This window comes from Lytechinus pictus, chromosome 4 (genome assembly GCF_037042905.1).
Source record: "Lytechinus pictus isolate F3 Inbred chromosome 4, Lp3.0, whole genome shotgun sequence".
In the NCBI taxonomy this organism is placed as follows: domain Eukaryota; kingdom Metazoa; phylum Echinodermata; class Echinoidea; order Temnopleuroida; family Toxopneustidae; genus Lytechinus; species Lytechinus pictus.
The window spans coordinates 30,130,918-30,152,630 of NC_087248.1; the positions used below are offsets into that span (position 1 = coordinate 30,130,918).

The 21,713-nt window shown below is 36.3% G+C and overlaps 1 protein-coding gene across 1 annotated transcript in view; it reads left to right on the top strand.

Moving 5' to 3' along the window:
* LOC129258651 (cAMP and cAMP-inhibited cGMP 3',5'-cyclic phosphodiesterase 10A-like) overlaps nucleotides 1-21,713 on the top strand; it is a 49,353-nt gene that overhangs the window by 9,059 nt on the left and 18,581 nt on the right. Inside the window, exons 5-16 of the mRNA XM_064098805.1 lie at nucleotides 385-434; nucleotides 2,570-2,601; nucleotides 3,722-3,821; nucleotides 4,946-5,039; nucleotides 5,468-5,526; nucleotides 6,175-6,225; nucleotides 6,838-6,896; nucleotides 11,256-11,307; nucleotides 15,074-15,216; nucleotides 15,881-15,973; nucleotides 17,449-17,647; nucleotides 20,287-20,435. Coding sequence (XP_063954875.1) covers nucleotides 385-434; nucleotides 2,570-2,601; nucleotides 3,722-3,821; nucleotides 4,946-5,039; nucleotides 5,468-5,526; nucleotides 6,175-6,225; nucleotides 6,838-6,896; nucleotides 11,256-11,307; nucleotides 15,074-15,216; nucleotides 15,881-15,973; nucleotides 17,449-17,647; nucleotides 20,287-20,435 — 1,081 coding nt within the window. The remainder of the gene's footprint in view (nucleotides 1-384; nucleotides 435-2,569; nucleotides 2,602-3,721; nucleotides 3,822-4,945; nucleotides 5,040-5,467; nucleotides 5,527-6,174; nucleotides 6,226-6,837; nucleotides 6,897-11,255; nucleotides 11,308-15,073; nucleotides 15,217-15,880; nucleotides 15,974-17,448; nucleotides 17,648-20,286; nucleotides 20,436-21,713) is intronic.

Genomic DNA, 21,713 nt, shown 5'->3' on the forward strand with positions numbered 1-21,713 from the left:
ATGGAAGGCCAGCAATATAATTGTCTAGTAAGAGGGGGGGGGGGGGGGGGGGGTCACAAAGGGAGTGTTTCGTGACATAATTTGTCATTTATTATTCATGGAAACTGCTGCTGGATATATTGTTTCTAATACACATTCCACTATCTACATGTAACTTAAGAATTTGACTGACATGAAAAAGACAATAGAGCAAGTCTTTAAAAATCAGGGCTCTGTTAATAAAGCATAGTAATAGGGCATATTTATTTCATCATCATGTGTATGTGCATTCAACAGTAAGTATAAGGCCTATACCATCATCTTTCCTTTCAGATTGCAATTTATTATACTGTTTATTCAACGTACACTGTTTTTTAAGTATTTTCTTTATTTGTATTTTTATAGCTGTGAAAGCTGATGAATTCTTTCTCTTCATGGTTGGTGCACAGGAGAACGTAAGTATACTTCTGGGCTCTGTAACACAAAGCATAACCATTGATCGTACGCTTGATTCAGAGCTGCCAAATAGTACGATTTTGTCGTATTCCGTACGATTTTTCACTTAAAATACGACACTAGGATTTTTACAAATAAAATACGATTTTTTGAAAATATAGCTATGGTAAGGCTCGACATAACAGAAATCCACCTCGGGCAATCATTATTGAAAAATGTTAAGTTTTGGTGGCCCGAATCGGGCAACCAATAATTTTCAAAGTAGCGCAATTTTTCTCCCGATTTTGCACCATTTATCAACTTTATACAGTTCAAATTGCAACCAATTCGTCATGCGCCCTTTTTGTTGATCTACACACAAATACACACACACATGACAGTACATAGGCTTACCGCTCTAGCATACAGTAGCTATTATCCAGCCGGCCGCGCCGGCTGGCGTGCGCGTGAGCTTTGCATGAAACCACTGCAGCTACATGTAGCTATCTGTGCGCTATCAGCCTATTCAGACTCGGGGAGCTACGATACGAAATGTTGCTGCTAAGATATCTTCCACAGAACTTTGAAAATCTATTTGCAAGCATTAAAAACAGGAATTATGACCTCTCTTTTGACTCAAAAAGACCGATTTCCATATGTATTAATACACATAAAAACACATAGGTGAGTACATCACAGTCCCATATGTGCATTTGTATGTATGTTGATACTTGGTTTCTTTCGGAGCTGTGTCTTTTCTAGCAAAAAATAAGCAGACAGTTTTTTCCTTTTTGTCTCACCTGCATAGCAGAGTGAGACTATAGGCGCCGCTTTTCCGACGGCGATGGCGGCGGCGACGACGGCGGCGGCGGCGTCAACACCAAATCTTAACCTGAGGTTAAGTTTTTGAAATGACAGCATAACTTAGAAAGTATATGGACCTAGTTCATGAAACTTGGCCATAAGGTTAATCAAGTATTACTGAACATCCTGCCTGAGTTTCATGTCACATGACTAAGGTCAAAGGTCATTTAGGGTCAATGAACTTAGACCATGTTGGGGGAATCAACATCAAAATCTTAACCTAAGGTTAAGTTTTTGAAATGTCATCATAACTTAGAAAATATATGGACCTAGTTCATGAAACTTATACATAAGGTTAATCAAGTATCACTGAACATCCTGCATGAGTTTCACGTCACATGACCAAGGTCAAATTACAGTGAGCACAACAAAATAATGAGATGTATAGTAGGAAAGTACACGACGGGTATGAATAGGATTTTTTGTCTAAAAATAGGATTTTTTGGGTGAAATAATAGGATTTTTTGTCAAGTGTGGTTGGCAGCTCTGTTGATTGTACATTGTAGTCAATGCAATCAATCGTGAAAATTTGTTCTGCAATCATTGCTAAGCTTTGTGTTACGTACCTCTGGTGGTATTGTATTATTAAAGTCGAACTTCAAATTTCTCATAAATTTCCAATCGGGTGTGGTGAAGTGCAGTGCTTCATTGGTTGAGATCATGCCTAGTAGACATCAGTGAGATTAAATGTTATAGAACCTGACAGATAGCTAGCCTTACCTCTCTTGGAAACACAGCATGGAAACTTTTCTTAACCCCTGGCCCATCAGTGTATTCAGGCATGAAATTCTTTAGCTTTTCAATTTTTTGGGTTAAATGAACCTAATTTTGAAGGTTTATGTTCAATTGGTGCTATTTGCACTTTTCCCTGTATTCATGCACTCCCATATCTCAGTTTCAGAATTTATTCAATACTAATACATTAAGTGGCATACATGTATTTCCATGGTTTTCATTTTTTTTCACGATTAAAGAAAACATAAAATGTCAAATAATATTATTTAACATTTCATGAATACAGTATAAGTGTATAGTTTCTCAATGACTTTCCGTGCTACCAAGATAAAATGTGATTTCATTAGAATTGTTTGATCATTTATTTCTTTCTATAAATTGTTCAGTATTCAGTATATTAATTTATGTATATATGAATTCATTTATTCAGTACTTGCACTTTATTTCAGTCATTTGGTGGATACTGCATATAAGTAAAAATTCATTGCCTTTGTTTTGATAATTGAAAACCTTCATGATTGATTCTAATCATTTTGATCTTCTTTCTATTTTGTAGAGCCTATATTTGTGCAGTGAGGGGGAAGACTGGTACGTATGAAGCTAAGTAAAATTTGTCATTAAACCCAATGGCCCGTATTCTAAACTCGGGGTTAAAATCAAACCCTGGTTTTAAGTTGTGGTTTAACTATGGAAAGCCAATTAGGGCAAAACCCGTTACAGTACACATCCAATTTATTAACTCATATGACACCCTAATTGTTCATAATTGTCTGGGAATGGTAACTAAAATATATTGAGGTATTTTTCCTCATGAAAGCAAAAGGAAACAAAATTCTAAATAGAAATATAATGTACAATATAAACAGATTTTTTTTTTTTTTTTGGGGGGGGCTTCCCATACTTTAAGCACAGATTTAGACCATGCTCTAATTAAAAACCTGACTTCAGAATACAGGCCAATAAACATTGTAAGGCTATCATAGACAGTATTACAAGATAATATTTGATGTCAATTCAAAGTTCAGCTGCAAATTTACAAGTGATAAGATCAAATTTAACTAGAAAAGTTGCTTCAAGGAACAGACCAGCAATCAATGTATTGTAAATTTGCATTTGATTACAAGTTTCTTGCAACGCCCTATCAGTGAACGATAGACTTGTGGTGCTGAAATGCAGTATCATAGCAATCATCCAGAAAATCTCTATTAAGCAAGAAACAGACAGCTTGATTAATTGAAGCAAGAAAATTGAGATATCCTGCTCATTAATCATTTTATTTCCATAGTCCTACTTGGATGGTTAAATGTTTGAAATTTGATATCATGTGAAAGTTTTAATAATATGCTCAATGAAGTACACAACTTAAAATGCGTAATATTAATTCTTTGGTGACACTGAAATTATTATGCATTTCTTTATTTCAACAGTCAACCGGTCACTGCTAGCAGGCACCATTATTTAAAAAAATTGTTATGAATCAGCCCCTATGACCTTGCAAAAGTTAGCATGACTTCTCCATAGACTTACTACTACTGTTGTCATGGCGAAACTTCAGGTCCTGTGATTTTATCATTGAGTGGGACTTTATTTTAAAGTTAAATTGCAAATTATGTTTAATATGGATGCTTGACGTAGTGTAAGGGTTGAGCTCTCATCATCTCTGATTAAATCCAGTATCTGAACATAACCATTGGTTGATTCTCTGTAGCATCCAGTTAATCCCTTTTGCTCCGATTGATCCGGGTACAAACATCGTTGCTCATGTAGCCTACAGCAGACAATATGTATTTACAGAGGACATCTTAGGGGTGAGTCCCTATATCTCTCAGCAGTGCATATTTCAATTCTTCATTTTTTTTGGAGGTATAAAATGTAAAATTTGGTACATGCATTAAATATGAATTTACATTCCCCAATGGTTACATCAGCCTTTATCAGACAGTAGAATAAGTGTGGGACTGGTTTTTGAATTTTTCCTCCATGGGCTGTTACTGTATCTGTACAGACATATCCAAATATGCTGCAGACCTGAAGAACATCCAATGAAGAAAATGTATCTTCATGTATAATGAATGCAGTTGACGATATAGTCCGGGGGGGGGGGGGGGGGCAGTCAAATACACGCGCGTGACCACAAAAATGTGTTTAAAGGCGTGTTTTTTCAGTTTTAGATGCGGGCCACGCGTGCACTTGTTAAGGGTATCAAAAACACCGATTGTTTTTTTTAAAGGGGTAGTTTTGAAAGACTGATCAATCGCAGGGTCAAACGTGTTTAGGGTATGTTTTTTCCCCAAGCTTTTCCGTGGGGTCATATTCTGGCGACAACTTGTTTAGGGGCCAAAATGTGAAAATAAAGACCGCAAAAAACTTGTTTAGGGGGTTATTTTGCACACAGAGAAAAACTGGTTTAGGGGGTGTTTGGAAATATTTTTTTGACCACGCATGTGTACAGCAATACATTTGACTGCCCCCCCCCCCCCCCCGGATATAGTATGTTCCATATAATTACATGTAGATGCTCAAGGCATTACAGGACTTGTGAACTTAGAAAATTAATACATGATGGATTTCCATCAAAATGCAATCTACAGGTATGTTTTCAGTTTGCCTCTAAACGTGGTCACTGATGTCTTGGTTTACAAAGTCTGTGGAAAAGAATTCTACAGTATTGGTACTGCTTGATTAAAGGCCGGTTAACCTATTAATTTCTTTGAAGCCAGAACTTGTAAAAGATTAGAGGTTGAGAATCTTAAGGTTTGAAAGGATTGGTAGTTATATGTAGGCCTTCTGTAGGTATCTAGGGGAAAGTATAAATTTCATGTATGACATTTGAATATTTGATTCATAATTTTTCAGCTTTTCAAACTCAGATTGAATGAGCAATATTCTTTATCGCGTTGTATAATTCTTTCTGCCTTAAAAAACATATTAGGATGAGCGTTTTCCGTTGGGTACTGGCATGGATGGTAGTCTTGCCAAGTCTGTCCTGAGTCTGCCTCTAATACAACCTAATGGGGAAACGGTTGGTAAGTCAATCTGGAGCTTATCTTCATTTATTGATTTCATTTTGTTTTGAGTTTATATTATTTCATTTCTTTTCAATCTTTATCATACAATTCAGTAATAATATCAATACAAATCAGTGAGCATTAACAATAAGCATACAAATCGATGTGAATTGATAGATGAAAGAGTCACAATAGTAAATTATCAGTTTAGAGACTTCAAAATTTGAATATTATTATTAATCTAGCCTAATAATAGCAGGGCCCACTGGGAGAACAATTTTCGCAACTGAAGTTGCTACCTTGGGCTAATATACCTACATTATTATTATTATTTTTATGAATTAATTGTGTTAGAACCCGTAAGATTTGACTTGAGAGATTTCAATGTTCGTAGGCCAGTTTCGTGCCAATCAATATGAATAAAACTTGTTTCTACTTTCATACAGCTGTGATAGAATTGAGTCGTCATGTTGGCAGCACTCCCTTTACACAAGAAGAAAAACAGGTATTTTATATTCTTTTTCTACATGTGTTTGCTTTTTGTGATTGTTCACCCACATACCCCCAAAAATTATCCAAACTGAATTATGAGATTCTCCTTATGTTTTGAAAAACAATTCCAAGGCTTTGAAATGACATAACTTGTCAAATTGATCTACAATAACCCACACAACTACTTGATTGAATGTGCAATATTTTCAGGGAGAGTTTCAAAGAATAAAGGTTTGAAGTTTGGGGTTCGGTCAAGCATGACATGCTGTGAATACTGCACAATCGTTGTGAAACTTCCAAAAACTTGTCAAAAAAAGTTTTATAGAAGAAGATTTATACTCTTGCAAATAATGATGATAAAGGATCTTGCCTGGCAACTTTAATGTTAATTATTTGAGGCAGAGGATCAGAGGTGTGTTTTACAATTTCAGATCTCAATTGAGAGCACTTTCTTTTTAATACTCGATCTGTACCTGTTTGTCACAAAGTGAATGTTTTGATGGCTGTTGAGTCACAATATGCGAAAGTGAATTCAATAATAATAGTGATATGCAACATTGTGCTTAATGGGATGTTTCTAATCACTGCATACTATTGATAATTTACTTAAGTTATCAATCTATCTAACAAATTACTCTTCTCACTATTAACATCTATGCAGATTGCAGGTACATACTTCACTTGGCTAGGCATAGCTTTGGACAAAGTTCAGGTACGTTTTGATTCTTTGAGTGTTTGCATGCAGCTAAAAAATATATACAATCTAGCATTGATATGTCAACCTTCATTTAAAGTAATTCAAAGTAATTCTTCAGCCCAGATAATGCACAGTGTGGGATATTTACGACTTCTAGATTTTTTTTCATCCCAAGAAGTTTGACTGCTTCAGATTCACCTATGTGTAACGTCCAATGAAAATATTTGACAGTCTCTGAAGTCTAAAGTTTAGTTTTGTTGACATCAGTTTTCCTATGAACCATAATTATGAGTTATTAAGAGATATACCACTTTTTGAACACAGGAGTCAAATCATGTTTGTACAATATTTCAGTCTAGAAAAATTATACTCTAAAAAAATTTGATTTCTTCTCTGTATTTTAAACAGACGATTTCATTTTCTGAAACTGTCGTTAGATAACCATAGCTCCAATAACCTTGCTTTCATTAAATAATAAAAAATACACAAAACAACAAGGTAAAATTACAAAAATTCATGTACATATATAATGTAAATACATATAAAATATTCTTACAATTCAGTTCTTTAAAAAATCAAACATATCGTTGGTTAGAAAATTTAATTGGCATTTTGAATATTGTACAGGTTTGCAATGGCCTTATGAAACAGAGGGAGTTTAATGATTTTCTTCTTGAAGTATCTAGGTAATAGGAAGGGAGTTAAACAAGTTTTATTTGAATTAGTTAATAGTTGAATTCAAGATTTTTTATCCATATTTTTGCTGTTCAATGTTTGTTTGTCACTTATCTTTATCATTGTTCCTTATTTGTTTAGAGTTTGAATTTTTTATCACCAACTTTGTTCAACTTGTTAATTTTTGTCTCACCTGCATAGCAGAGTGAGACTATAGGCGCCGCTTTTCCGACGGCGACGGCGGCGGCGGCGTCAACACCAAATCTTAACCTGATGTTAAGTTTTTGAAATGACAGCATAACTTAGAAAGTATATGGACCTAGTTCATGAAACTTGGCCATAAGGTTAATCAAGTATTACTGAACATCCTGCCTGAGTTTCATGTCACATGACCAAGGTCAAAGGTCATTTAGGGTCAATGAACTTAGACCATGTTGGGGGAATCAACATCAAAATCTTAACCTAAGGTTAAGTTTTTGAAATGTCATCATAACTTAGAAAATATATGGACTTAGTTCATGAAACTTATACATAAGGTTAATCAAGTATCACTGAACATCCTGCATGAGTTTCACGTCACATGACCAAGGTCAAAGGTAATTTAGGGTCAATGAACTTTGGCCGAATTGGGGGTATCTGTTGAATTACCATCATAACTTTGAAAGTTTATGGATCTGATTCATGAAACTTGGACATAATAGTAATCAAGTATTACTGAACATCCTGTGCAAGTTTCAGGTCACATGATCAAGGTCAAAGGTCATTTAGGGTCAATGAACTTTGGCCAAATTGGGGTATTTGTTGAATTACAGCCATAAATTTGAAAGTGTGTTGGTCTAGTTCATAAAACTTGGATATAATAGTAATCAAGTATCACTGAACATCCTGTGCGAGTTTCAGGTCACATGATCAAGGTCAAAGGTCATGTAAGGTCAAAGAACTTTGGCCACGTTGGGGGTATTTGTTGAATTGCCATCATATCTCTATAAGTGTATTGGTCTAGTTCATAAAACGTGGAAATAAGAGTAACCAAGTATCACTGAACATCTTGTGCGAGTTATAGTAGTTTTCAAAATCAGCACTGCTGCTATATTGAATCGCGTGATGCAGGTGAGACGGCCAGAGGCATTCCACTTGTTTGATAGGGGAGCGTTTCATGAAAGGACTTGTCGGACGTTTTATCTGACAAGCCCTGTTTTATCCAACAGTTACCATGGTAACAATGCCTCCCAGCCAATCAGAATCAAGGAAAGTTGTCAGATCTGACAACTTGTTGGACAAAAATGTTTATGAAATGCTTCCCTGCTGGTGTTTCATAGAGCTGTTATTAAGTTACGAATGAACTTACTGGTGAACCTTTCTTCAGACTTTCATTGGTGTGGAATTAGTTTGTAGGTAAAAGGAGCACTAGTCCTCTGTAAAGTCACTTGTAACTTAAAAACAGCTCTATGAAACACTCGTCAATTGTGTTTACAAATGTTTAAGTATGATCGTCCATTATTTACGTAGTATGTAAGTTATAGTTAGATCCTATATGAAACAGTTGTAACTATAGAACTACGGTAAACTAATGTAGTGTCTGGGTCCATATCCTAGATGTAACATGTTCATTTTGTTCTCTTATAAGTCCATTATTATGATAGATAATTTTCAGTTACTGTATTCTTAACACAATTTGTCAAGAAGCATAGTGTTTACATAATGTTAAAATTAAAGATCAAGTGGCTATCATATTTTTCAAAACCTACAAATAACAATATTTTTCCGATTGTTTTATGTAGGCCTACATGTATAAGACAAGAGGGACATTCAATGTGTGAACTGTAATGCATTAGACTTTGGTTTTGATATTAATAACCTCATCAAAAGTCCTGAGCAGTAAAAGTTTTCTTTATATATATCAATGAATTATGCAAATATTACCACAATGTAAATATAAGAATGAATACATGTACTTGCATGCTATAGTCTTCCATATTGTGCGTAAATCAGGGTATTAAATAACAATGAAATTATGAAAGTCTTTGAAACATCTATTCACACTAACATTATCAGGGTGCGACATAAGCGCTTGCCCGATTGCCCGGGGCAAGTAAAAGTTAGAGTCGGGCAAGTGTTTTGAAGCAAAGACAAAAACTGCTTGCCCGAATCGGGCAAGCAAAATTCTCCTATGGAAATTATATTTTAGAAAGATTCGATATTTCACCAACAAAATATAGAAAAGAAAAAGAGACAAAAAAAAGCAATATAATTAATTTCGAATTGCAAAATTTGCGCCATTTTCTGCAATAAACACACAGCTCAGAGACGTACATACACACACAGAATCAATGGCAGTCTAGCACACCTAGCTAGCTAGCGCCTAGTCCACGCAGCCGATGCATGTGGTTAAGTTTCTACGGAGTACTACGGAGCTGCACGAACGAAGTTTGCTCTGGAAGAAATTTCCCACAGAACTGTCAAAATTCACATTTCTTACCAATGAAAATTCTTGTAGTGTCCATATTTCCTTTAAATTGGGGGTAGCTCTGTCATTTGTATGCAGTAAAAGGAGAAATTTTCACTTCTGTTATGCTTAAAAAAGATTGGGTTTTGAATGATCGTCTGTATATATCGCACACACTGAAATACATTGTTTGACAGTCCCACATATGCATTTGTGTGTATGTTGATAAACGTGGTTTCTTTCGTAACTATTTTTTTAGCCAAGGAAATTGATAAATTTTCTTCTTTATTTATGACTGGATAGTTTGAGCTTTCTTCCTCTCTATTTTCTTTCTTTCTGCCTATCTTTCCTTCTTTTGAATCTCTCTTTATTTCTTTAAATTTCCTTCCTTCTTTTGTTCATTTTTTCTGTTACTATGGCTGTCTTTCTTTTTGTCATTCTTTTCTTTTTTTCTTTCTTCCTTCCATCCAACCTTTGTTTACCTATTTCTTTAATCCTTCCTTTTTCCCCTTTCATTCTTTCTTACTGTCTTCCTTCCTTCCGTCCATCCATTCTTTACCTTTTCTTCCTGTTTTTTTTTCTTCTTTACTTTCTTCATCCCTTTCATTCTTTCTTTTCTTTTTTTATTTCTTTCCTTGATTCCTTCCTTTCTTTTTGTCTTTCATTCTTTCTTTCTCCTTCCTTTCTTTCCTTCTTTCTGTTTTTCTTTATTTCTGTCTTTCGTTCTTTTGATCTTTCTTTTTTCCATCCATCCTTTCTTTTCTTCCGTATTTTTTCTTTCTGCTTTCCTTCATCACTTTCCTTCATTTCTGTCTGTCTTTCGTTGTATCAATCTTTTCTTTTTTTCTTTTTTTTTCCTTCCTTCCATCTATCCTTATACCTTTTCTTTCTTCCTTTCCTTTCTCTCGTTTTCTTTCTTTCCCTTTTCCTTCCTTTCTGTTTACCTTTTTTCTTTTTTCCTTTTATTCATTCCTTTCTTTCCTTCCTTTCTCTTCCTCTCATTTTTTTCTTTTTTTTTTCTTTCTTTTTTCTTTCCATCCTCCTTTCCCTTCTTTCTTCCTTTCTTTCTTTCTTTCTTTCTTTCTTTCTTTCTTTCTTTCTTTCTTTCTTTCTTTCTTTCTTTCTTTCTTTCTTTCTTTCTTTCTTTCTCTTCCCCGCAGCCATTCTCTCTCTCTCTTTCTTTATTTCTTTTTTTTTCTTTCTTCCTTCCTTTATTTCTTTGTCCTTTCTGTCTTTCTTCTTACTTTTTTTTCTTTCATTCTCTCCCCCTCTCTTATTTTTTTTTCTCTGGTTATTTTCAGTGATTTCCCCCTTTTTCATTGTGTGTCCTAGTCCCTTCCAAAATATATGGAAAATATATGAGATTAGGAAATTAATTAAAGAGCATATTTACCATATATTTTGTCATGATGTTCAAGATAAAAATCATAAAAAAAAAGAAATACAACTACAAGGTACATCAGTAGTCATGTTGAAAAATGTATTTTTAAAGCCGTCAATGGTATGGTATGTAAAACTATAAGGCTATAACTTGTTTTGAAGCAATAAAACTTTGTTTTGAAGGATTTTTTCGGGCAAGTGAAATCTATATTCGGGCAAGTATTTTCCAACTATTTGAAAATTTACTTGCCCGGCTGGGCAAGTGCTTCAAAAATGTAATGTAGCACCCTGATTATCTTTTGTTTATACATTTGTTTGCATGCTTGTGTTAGATTGATTTTTGTCAAATTATTATTAAGCAATCTTGATTACATACTCCATCTGAGTTGATATTGTATTCCTACAAGCTTATGGGATTTTTACTGTTGTAGTTAATGATAGTTCTGACTTAACTAAAAGATTTGATTGCTCGTATGGTATTTCCAGGCATCATGCTTTTTGCATTTTTTCATTGAGTTTTTCTTCTGCTGTCAAAATGTTGCAGGGTAATCTTTGATGACATTGTAGCAATTGATGACCTCAGCAAGCACATTATGGTGAGTTGGACCTGTTTTACAATTCAAATTATTGAATTAATTACAAATACACGTGTTCAATCTTTATATTTTTAGTCTTTGTTGGAACATATTTATCAAAGTTTAAAAACAAAACATGATAAAGCAGAACACAAAATTGAATCTTAGATTATAAATGAAAAAGTAGAGATCAAAGTTGATGAAAAGAAAACAAAGAAAAACGAAATGTTATAAATATTGTTCTATATAAAAAAATAGCAAAAAGCATTGTTATGAAGAATTTATGCATTTTTTTCTCGCCTGCGTAGCGGAGCGAGACATAGGTATCACTATTTCCGGTGTCGGCGTCGTCGTCGTCGTCAACAATTGTGTTGTACACCCAATAACTTTCTACAGCTTCGAGGTGGGATCACCAAATTCATACCAGAGGTCCATCTCCTGAAGGCACAGGTCAAGTTCGAATACGAGTCGAATTTGAATAAGGTCAAAGGTCAATGAACTTTCCATGACTGGCACTGTGCTGTGTTGTACATATAATAACTTTCTATATCTTCGAGGTGGGATCACCAAATTCATACCAGACGTCCATCTCCTGAAGGCACAGGTCAAGTTCGAATATGAGTCGAATTTGAATAAGGTCAAAGGTCAATGAACTTTCCATGACTGGCACTGTGCTGTGTTGTACACATAATAACTTTCTATATCTTCAAGGTGGGATCACCAAATTCATACCAGAGGTCCATCTCCTGAAGGCACAGGTCAAGTTCGAATATGAGTCGAATTTGAATAAGGTCAAAGGTCAATGAACTTTCCATGACTGGCACTGTGCTGTGTTGTACACACAATAACTTTCTATAGCTTCGAGGTGAGATCGCCAAATTCATACCAGACGTCCATCTCTTGAAGGTACAGGTCAAGTTCGAATATGAGTCAAATTTGAATAAGGTCAAAGGTCAATGAACTTTCCATGACTGGCACTGGCTGTGTTGTACACACAATAACTTTCTATAGCTTCGAGGTGGGATCGCCAAACTCGTAACAGAGGTCCATCTAAGTCATATAGCATACATGTAGTTTTGACATGCAGCCTCGTCATGACTGCATTATGCAGGCGAGACAACGCTTGGCGTTTGCCTTGTTAATATACTTTGTTGTTTACATTGCATGAATGACCAATGACCTCTTGAATGAAATACATTGTCTGCCCATTTACTATTTGATGTCGCAAAGGAGATTCTAAATGGCAGACTTTATCAATTGGCTAATTGATTCAGGACATTTAACTTGCTGTTAACCAAGGCCGAAATCGGGCCCATCTTTCAAAGACTTACGATTGATCTAATCAACCTCAAATATAATGTGCTGATACCAAAACCCAGGGGGGGGGGGCGCACATGCTCCATCCCTTTTTTTTGACAACTTTCAGGTTTGTTTAATATCCTTTTGTTTCTCAGGTTTTTGTCTCACCTGCATAGCAGAGTGAGACTATAGGCGCCGCTTTTCCGACGGCGGCGGCGACGGCGGCGGCGGCGTCAACACCAAATCTTAACCGAAGGTTAAGTTTTTGAAATGACAGCATAACTTAGAAAGTATATGGACCTAGTTCATGAAACTTGGCCGTAAGGTTAATCAAGTATTACTGAACATCCTGCCTGAGTTTCATGTCACATGACCAAGGTCAAAGGTCATTTAGGGTCAATGAACTTAGACCATGTTGGGGGAATCAACATCAAAATCTTAACCTAAGGTTAAGTTTTTGAAATGTCATCATAACTTAGAAAATATATGGACCTAGTTCATGAAACTTGGACATAAGATTAATCAAGTATCACTGAACATCCTGCATGAGTTTCACATCACATGACCAAGGTCAAAGGTCATTTAGGGTCAATGAACTTCGGCCGAATTGGGGGTATCTGTTGAATTACCATCATAACTTTGAAAGTTTATGGATCTGATTCATGAAACTTGGACATAATAGTAATAAAGTATCACTGAACATCCTGTGCGCATTTTAGGTCACATGACCAAGGTCAAAGGTCAATGAACTTTGGCCATAATGGGGGTATATGTTGAATTACCATCATTACTTTGAAAGTTTATGGATCAGACTCGTGAAACTTGGACATAAGAGTAATCAAGTATCACTGAACATCCTGTGCGAGTTTCAGGTCACATGATCAAGGTCAAAGGTCATGTAAGGTCAATGAACTTTGGTCACCTTGGGGGTATTTGTTGAATTACCATTATATCTCTGTAAGTGTATTGGTCTAGTTCATAAAACGTGGACATAAGAGTAACCAAGTATCACTGAACATCTTGTGCGAGTTATAGTAGTTTTCAAAGTCAGCACTGCTGCTATATTGAATCGCGTGATGCAGGTGAGACCGCCAGAGGCATTCCACTTGTTTTACATGAAAGTGCCTTTGATGGTTGTGACATTTGCCCTTTTTTTGCTCGTTAGCAGTTTTGGCCCCCCCTGCCGATTTTTATTATTGGATCCACCCCTGCAATCAACTGTATACAATTTTGTGGCAATTTTACTGATGTAATTTATAGGTAATTTTTGTCTCGCCTGCATAGCAGAGCGAGACTATAGGCGCCGCTTTTCCGACGGCGGCGGCGGCGTCAACATAAAATCTTAACCTAAGGTTAAGTTTTTGAAATGACATCATAACTTAGAAAGTATGTGGACCTAGTTCATGAAACTTTGACATAAGGTTGATCAAGTATTACTGAACATCCTGCCTGAGTTTCAGGTCACATGATCAAAGTCAAAGGTCATTTAGGGTCAATGAACTTAGACCATGTTGGGAAAATTATTTTCAAAATCTTAACCGAAGTTTAAGTTTTTGAAATGACATCATAACTTAGAAAGTATATGGACCTAGTTCATGAAACTTGGGCATAAGGTTAATCAAGTATTAGTGAACATCCTGGTCGAGTTTCAAGTCACGTGACCAAGGTCAAAGGTCATTTAGGGTCAATGAACTTTGGTCAAGTTGGGGGTATTTGTTGAATTACTATCATAACTTTGAAAATTTATGGATCTAGTCCATGAAACTCGAACATAAGGTTAATCAAGTACCACTGAATATCCTGTGCGAGTTTCAGGTCACATGACCATGGTCAATGGTCATTTAAGGTCAATGAACTTTGGCCGTGTTGGGGGTATATGTTAAATTACCATCCTAGCTCTGAAAGTTTATGGATCTAGTTCATAAAACTTGGACATAAGAGTAATCAAGTATCACTGAACATCCTGTACGAGTTTCAGGTCACATGACCATGGTCAAAGGTCATTAAAGGTCAATGAACTTTGGCCGTGTTGGGGGTATTTGTTGAATTACCATCCTAACTGTGAAAGTTTATGGATCTAGTTCATAAAACTTGGGATATAAGAGTAATCAAGCATCACTGAACATCCCCTGTGAGTTTCAGGTCACAAAACCAAGTCAAAGGTCAGTTAAGGTCAATAAACTTAGGCCATGTTGGGGTAATTGTTGAAGTGCCATCATAACTTTGAAAGTTTATGGATAGAGTGAATGAAATGTGGACATGGGTGTAGTTGACAGTCTTAAGTCTCCGTTCAAATGTCATTTATGGTCAATGAACGTGGTATTATGTCATTATATGAATGATGTTTTTGTGAATGATTATTTTATAGTAGTTTTCAAAGTTAGCACTGCTGCTATATTAAATTGCGTAATGCAGGCGAGACTGCCAGAGGCGTTCCACTTGTTAGCAGTACATGACCATTCTTTCCTTGAACTGCTCTATGTTACAGATGTTTGCTAAGAGCTTGGTGAGTGCAGACCGGTGTGCTCTCTTCTTAGTTGATAACAAGACAGAAGAGCTGTATGCTGATCTATTTGATGATGGAATAGATAAGGATGGGAAACCAGTCTTTGTCAAGAGAAGCCAGATAAGGTCAGTTTGATTACTAGATCCCATTTTTTCTACAATGTCTGCTACAGCTGATGGTCTAATTCTCAGATCGTCTAACACCATTATGTATAAAACCACAGTTCAGCCTCCCTTATGTGGTAATCAATTGTCTTGACTCCTTAATATTTCGAAGACCATTTCCCATAGGCTTTGTTCAGGGATTACCTGGTTCCAGTAGGTTAACAAGGCATATTTTTTAGCCTTGTGTATTTCTTTTTCGTCTACATCATTTGTTTGGTTTTATTTTCATCTTGTTCCAACAAAAGGACCGTGCCAGTCATGACCCACCAGGATAAGTGAGATTAGAATCTTTTAAAAAAATTAATTCCTGACGTAGAAAGCTCTGCATCTCAGAAATAAAAGATTATGTAGCTCGTCATACTTTGTATCTTATTTACATACATTTATTTCAATTGCTTAGACACTTTTATTGCATTACACTTGGCCAAGGTGAAAAGTTGAATAATATACAAGCCCAAGCATTTTTCAGACCAGAATAATATGAAAAAGTATTATTTATATTTTCTAAGTCAAATTTTGCTTGAGTAAAACATATTTCTGTGGCCCCAATGATTAAATGTAAGCAGTTTTACCTGTATCATTATGTACTTATATTTACAGTTACTATTCAATTTTCTAATGCTAGATTCCCAATAAGTCGAGGCATAGCAGGACATGTTGCTAAGACTGGCGATGTGGTCAATATTGTAGATGCGTACCAAGATCAGAGATTCAACAGGTTTGATTAATTACTTTAAAATGGGTGATATGTGGTTTGGTGTTTAACAATTCTCAGTAGTGTTTGGTCAGAACTAGCACCAGTCACAGCACTTATCTTACAGTAATGCTGGTGCAGAAATTGCTTTTTAGTTGAGGGTTTGATGGTGGTGTTAGTGTTGGTCCTAAACTAGCACCAACTACAACACCAATCCTGCAATAATGCTGGTGCTGGGGTAGATTTCATGTTTGGTTTTGAAAATTGAACCAACACTAGCACCGGCCACAACACCACAATTGAAGTAACACTGGTGATTTCAAGTTTAGTGTTTAAAGTTTGTGTTAGTGTTAGGTCAAAACTATATAGCACCAGCCACTGCACCACAATTGCGTCAATGCTTGTGCTTGGGTTTAATCAAGTTTGGTGTTTAAACTTGATGTTGGTATTGGACTGACACAAACATTAGCCGCAACACCAAGCCTGCAATGAGGCTGCTTCTGGGACGATTAACACAAGGCATTGAACTGTGTTGTTTTACACTCATACTAAGTGTAATAGATAGGTTGCAGGTTAACACCATTTCAAACACCTAAGCTTGAAATCAAAAGTCTCTCCACCCATGAAGTGAGGGCAGATATACTATACCGAATGGGGAGGATTTCATTGCAGTGATTTTTCTGAAGTATTATCTTTGAAGAAACTGGGGTTCCGGTTATGAAATGTTTTGGGGATCGCACAACAATGAAAAAAGTTTATCAGAGGATTCTGGTTGGTGTTTAGGGCTAATATTAGACTATGTGTATGAAAGTTGAATGTTTATAGAAGATTGTCAAGGCTCATTGATACTATTAGAGGTGTTGTAGTAGAGGTGTTGTGGCTCAGTGGGTAAGTCTTCGGACTTTGAACCACAAGGTCCGGGGTTCAAATCCCACGGCAGCACTAGCGTCCTTTGGCAAGGCGTTTATCTAAATTTGCCACTCTCGACCCAGGTGTAGTAATTGGGTACCCGGTAGGAAGGGATTCCTTGAATGCTTGATGCGCCCGATCAGGGTAGTCGTGCTAAACCCGGGGTAATAGTATGCAGCTCTTAGACACATTTGTATTAAGCGCTATATAGATTTTGCATATTATTATTATTACAAACAAAGTTAAATTAATTTTTGTGTACTGTTTGAACTACGTAGTCAATATGAATGAGATAAAAATAAATGAGACAAATAGTGGAGAAAAAAAACTTTTCAAAGCTGGAGACATTTTTTTTTGTCACTCAGCTGCAAGAGTCTGTCAATTTTATTCTTACAGAGTGAGTGCAATATATGTTGCAGGTTGGCTGTAAAACTCTCCAAAAAAGCTTCTATATCAGGCGTGGCTAACCAGTAGATCATCTTTTTTGTACATAAGTGGGCGAGTTCTGTCACTATATGTGACCACTAAAAATTGGATTAGAACTTGGAGTGACCTTCACCGATATCACTTTATATTTTACTGGTATCCAGGGATGTGGACGTGCAGACCGGCTACGCCACTCGGTCCATCCTATGCATGCCTATCATCAGCCACGGTCTCGTCATTGGCGTCGTCCAGATGATAAACAAGATGGGTCAAGATGGTCAAACTGCTGCCTTTGATCAGACCGATGAGAGTAACTTCAAGATGTTTGCCATGTACTGTGCTCTAGCTCTACACTACTCTAGGGTAGGTTCACTATAGGGATTCTTGAAGACTTTACGGGATGGGGTTGGGATGGAGGGAGAGGTAGATCCGGGTGGTCAGACCACTGCCTTTGATCAGACCGATGAGAGTAGCTTCAAGATGTTTGCCATGTACTGTGCTCTAGCTCTACACTACTCTAGGGTAGGTTCACTATAGGGATTCTTGAAGACTTTACGGGATGGGGTTGGGATGGAGGGAGAGGTAGATCCGGGCGGTCAGACCACTGCCTTTGATCAGACCTATGAGAGTAACTTCAAGATGTTTGCCATGTACTGTGCTCTAGCTCTACACTACTCTAGGGTAGGTTCACCATAGGGATTCATGAAGACTTTACGGGATGGGGTTGGGATGGAGGGAGAGGTAGATCCGGGCGGTCAGACCACTGCCTTTGATCAGACCGATGAGAGTAGCTTCAAGATGTTTGCCATGTACTGTGCTCTAGCTCTACACTACTCTAGGGTAGGTTCACTATAGGGATTCTTGAAGACTTTACGGGATGGGGTTGGGATGGAGGGAGAGGTAGATCCGGGCGGTCAGACCACTGCCTTTGATCAGACCGATGAGAGTAGCTTCAAGATGTTTGCCATGTACTGTGCTCTAGCTCTACACTACTCTAGGGTAGGTTCACTATAGGGATTCTTGAAGACTTTACGGGATGGGGTTGGGATGGAGGGAGAGATAGATCTGGGTGGTCAGACCACTGCCTTTGATCAGACCGATGAGAGTAACTTCAAGATGTTTGCCATGTACTGTGCACTAGCTCTACACTACTCTAGGGTAGGTTCACTATAGGGATTCTTGAAGACATTACGGAATGGGGAGAAGGGAGACATCGGTGCGGATGGTTAGACCACTTCCTTTGATCAGACTGGTGCGAAAATTGTTTTTACGATTTAGTTTTTCCTGTATGTTACAAAAAACATATTTTTTGTTGTACAACACATCCCTACCTTGTTTCAAGCAAATGGGAGGCTGAATGCAACATTCGTACCGTTGCACATTTACCATCCAAAATGTACCGTTGCAGGGTTTGATAGGTGATGTCCTAATACTCTCTCTATTATGACAGTTCATTTACTGATCGTTCTTTCCTTGGAGAGTTTTCATTCCATCAAATTTTTGCCAACGAACATATTCCCTATCCACATCTTAAGTAGATAGAACCTATACTGGTTATGATTTAGAGTTCGTTTTAATGTCTGTCTATATATTTACATTGACAGTATTTATCAAACCGGTTCATTTTATTGATCATTATTTTCTTTGAGAGTTTTCATTCCTTCAAATTTTTGCCAACGAACATATTCTCTTTCCACATCTTAGTAGATAGCACCAATACTGGTTATGATATGGAGTGCTTTTTATGTCTGTCTGAATATTTATGTTGGCTTTATTACAAAAGTTCATTTACTGATTGTTCTTTTCTTGGAGAGTTTTCATTCTATCAACTTTTCTATGAACATATTCCCTGTCCACATCTTAAGTAGATACCACCTATATGAGTTATGATTTGAAGTGCATTTTAATGTCCGTTTTTATATAACATTGACTATTTATTACGACATTTCATTTACTGACCGTTCTATTCTTGGAGAGTTTTCATTCCATCAAATTTTATTCTCTATCTACATCTTAAGTAGATAGCACCTATATTAGTTATGATTTAGAGTATTTTTTCATGTCCGTCTAAATATTTAGGTTGACTTTATTTATTACAGCAGTTCATTTACTGATAGTTCTTTTCTTGAAGAGTTTTCATTCCTTCAAGTTTTCTATGAACACATTCTCTATCTACATCTTAGGTAGATAGCACCTATATTAGTTTTGATTTAGAGTGTTATTTTTATACTTCAGAATATTTACAATCTCTTTTTTTTCAGAAAGTTTCTTTTGCTTAGCATTCTTTTCTCTGACTGTTTTCATTCCTTCAAACATATTCTCTATCTACATCTTAAGAAGATAGCACCTTTACTGGTTATGATTTGGAGTGTTTTTATGTCCGTCTAGATATTTATGACTACTTTGTTTATTACGACGTTTCATTTACTGATCATTCTTCTCTTGGAGAGTTTTTATTCCAACAATTTTTTGCCAATTAACACATTCTCTATCCACATCTTAGGTAGATAGCACGTATAGTTATGATTTTGAGTGTTTCTGTCAATTGTATGACAACTTTCAAAGTATGTGGAATATATTGATAGCTATATTTACATGTTTTGATGGAGGTGACGACGTGACGTCCAAACCGAGAATATACATGTGATATATTCAGCTCTGAATTGAATCTGTAAATCCGATGTAATATGATTATGTACTTGTGCATGCAATGATGATGATAGTACTAATATTGGACAATGGGTGATTTCAAGTTCAGTGTTGACCTTTTAGTGTTGGCGTTGGGTCATTTTTTACACGAAGATAACACCAAACATAAAATGAAGATGGTCCTGAAAAGTCACTCACTAGTTGTTGAGGTGTCAAGAATGTGATCTGGATCAATTTTAAAAACTCAGAATAAGTTTTGGAGCTAGGGGAAGCAATCCAAATTGTGCTCCCAACACCAACGCCAACACCGGACTTGAAATCACCCATTACCCACATCTGTCTTGTACATGTAGATCTACAGTGAAAACCAGCAATCGGAGAGACATCTAGCTGTCATCCAAGAGCAGCTTGTCTACTTTACAACCTGTAGTGAGCAACAGGTTGATAGACTCCTTAATAGCTGGAATAAACAGAGCTTCATTGTTCCACCAGATTTTGAGGGGTAAGAGCACAATATGTATGGAATCTCTGCCTTGAATATGGTAGAAGTAGTATGAAACACAGTATTCCATACAAGTGTGGTCTAATAATTCTAGTTTAGACTACGATTAAACCTAAGCTTAATTATCATAATACATCCAATGTGTAAACATGGTCTTGTCAATTTATTGATAATGTTAAAGGCAAAGGCTAATTAGTATTTATTTTACTTTAATAACTCTGAGCTGATAGGTCCCACTTTTCACATGTGTCTGTGATTTCTTACAAATATTAATCCCAGAAAAAAGTAGCATCCGAAAATCATGATTTATTGCTTCAAAAAAGTGAAATATAAAGTGACTGGAAACACCATCTTAATTTCATCATAATACACTATATATGTTCTATTAACAACTCAAAGACACAATTATATAATCACGGTTTGCATTGTACTTTTTTTTAGTTCTAACACTTGTACTCATACACCTGTTTCATCTTGGTTTGAGAATTTTTTTAATTGGCGAATCACAAAGCTAGCCAATGCCTTTAATTAGCTCTAGGCCCCGTCTTACAAAGAGTTACAATTGATCCAATCAACCTCAACTGAACCCCTCAAAAAAAGTTGGAAATCTGTGTTTGGCCATTAATTTCTCCCAACTCCCAATTTTACACAATTCATATTTTACATCATTCAAAAGATCATTTAATTAAAAAAAAAATTATACCATGCGTGTTATGATTATGCCATCACGACAAGAGCAGGATTCAAAAGTGTTGGATGAGGTCTGAATTGAAAAGCTGCAAAACGAGCAAAAAAAGTTTGGAAATCTGAGTTTGGCCATTAATTTCTCCCAACCCCCAATCTTAAGCAATGCATATTTGATATCATTCAAAAGATTATTCTCTTTAAAATGATACCCTGATTGTTATGATCATGCCATTACGAAAAGAGCAGGATTCAAAAGTGTTGGATGAGGTCTGAATTGAAAAGCTGCAAAACGAGCAGAAATAGTCATGAAGGGTCAATACAGAACATGATTCTTTTGTCTGTTTCAATGAAAATTCAAATCCATTCAAATCAAGCCCCTGCTTCTGTAGTGATGGTTCTGTGAGATAACATGGTTTGAGTTGTGGTTTGAAATACCCATGCATGTTTGTTTGTTTGTTATGTGCTTGTGCAGAGGTGTGTTTGATTCCATGTTAATGCTGATGTTAAGGTGCATGAAAATAATTAAAAGAAACCGCTGAGAAACTCACTCATCACCACTAACAAAAAAACTTTCAATATTGTGCCATTTTG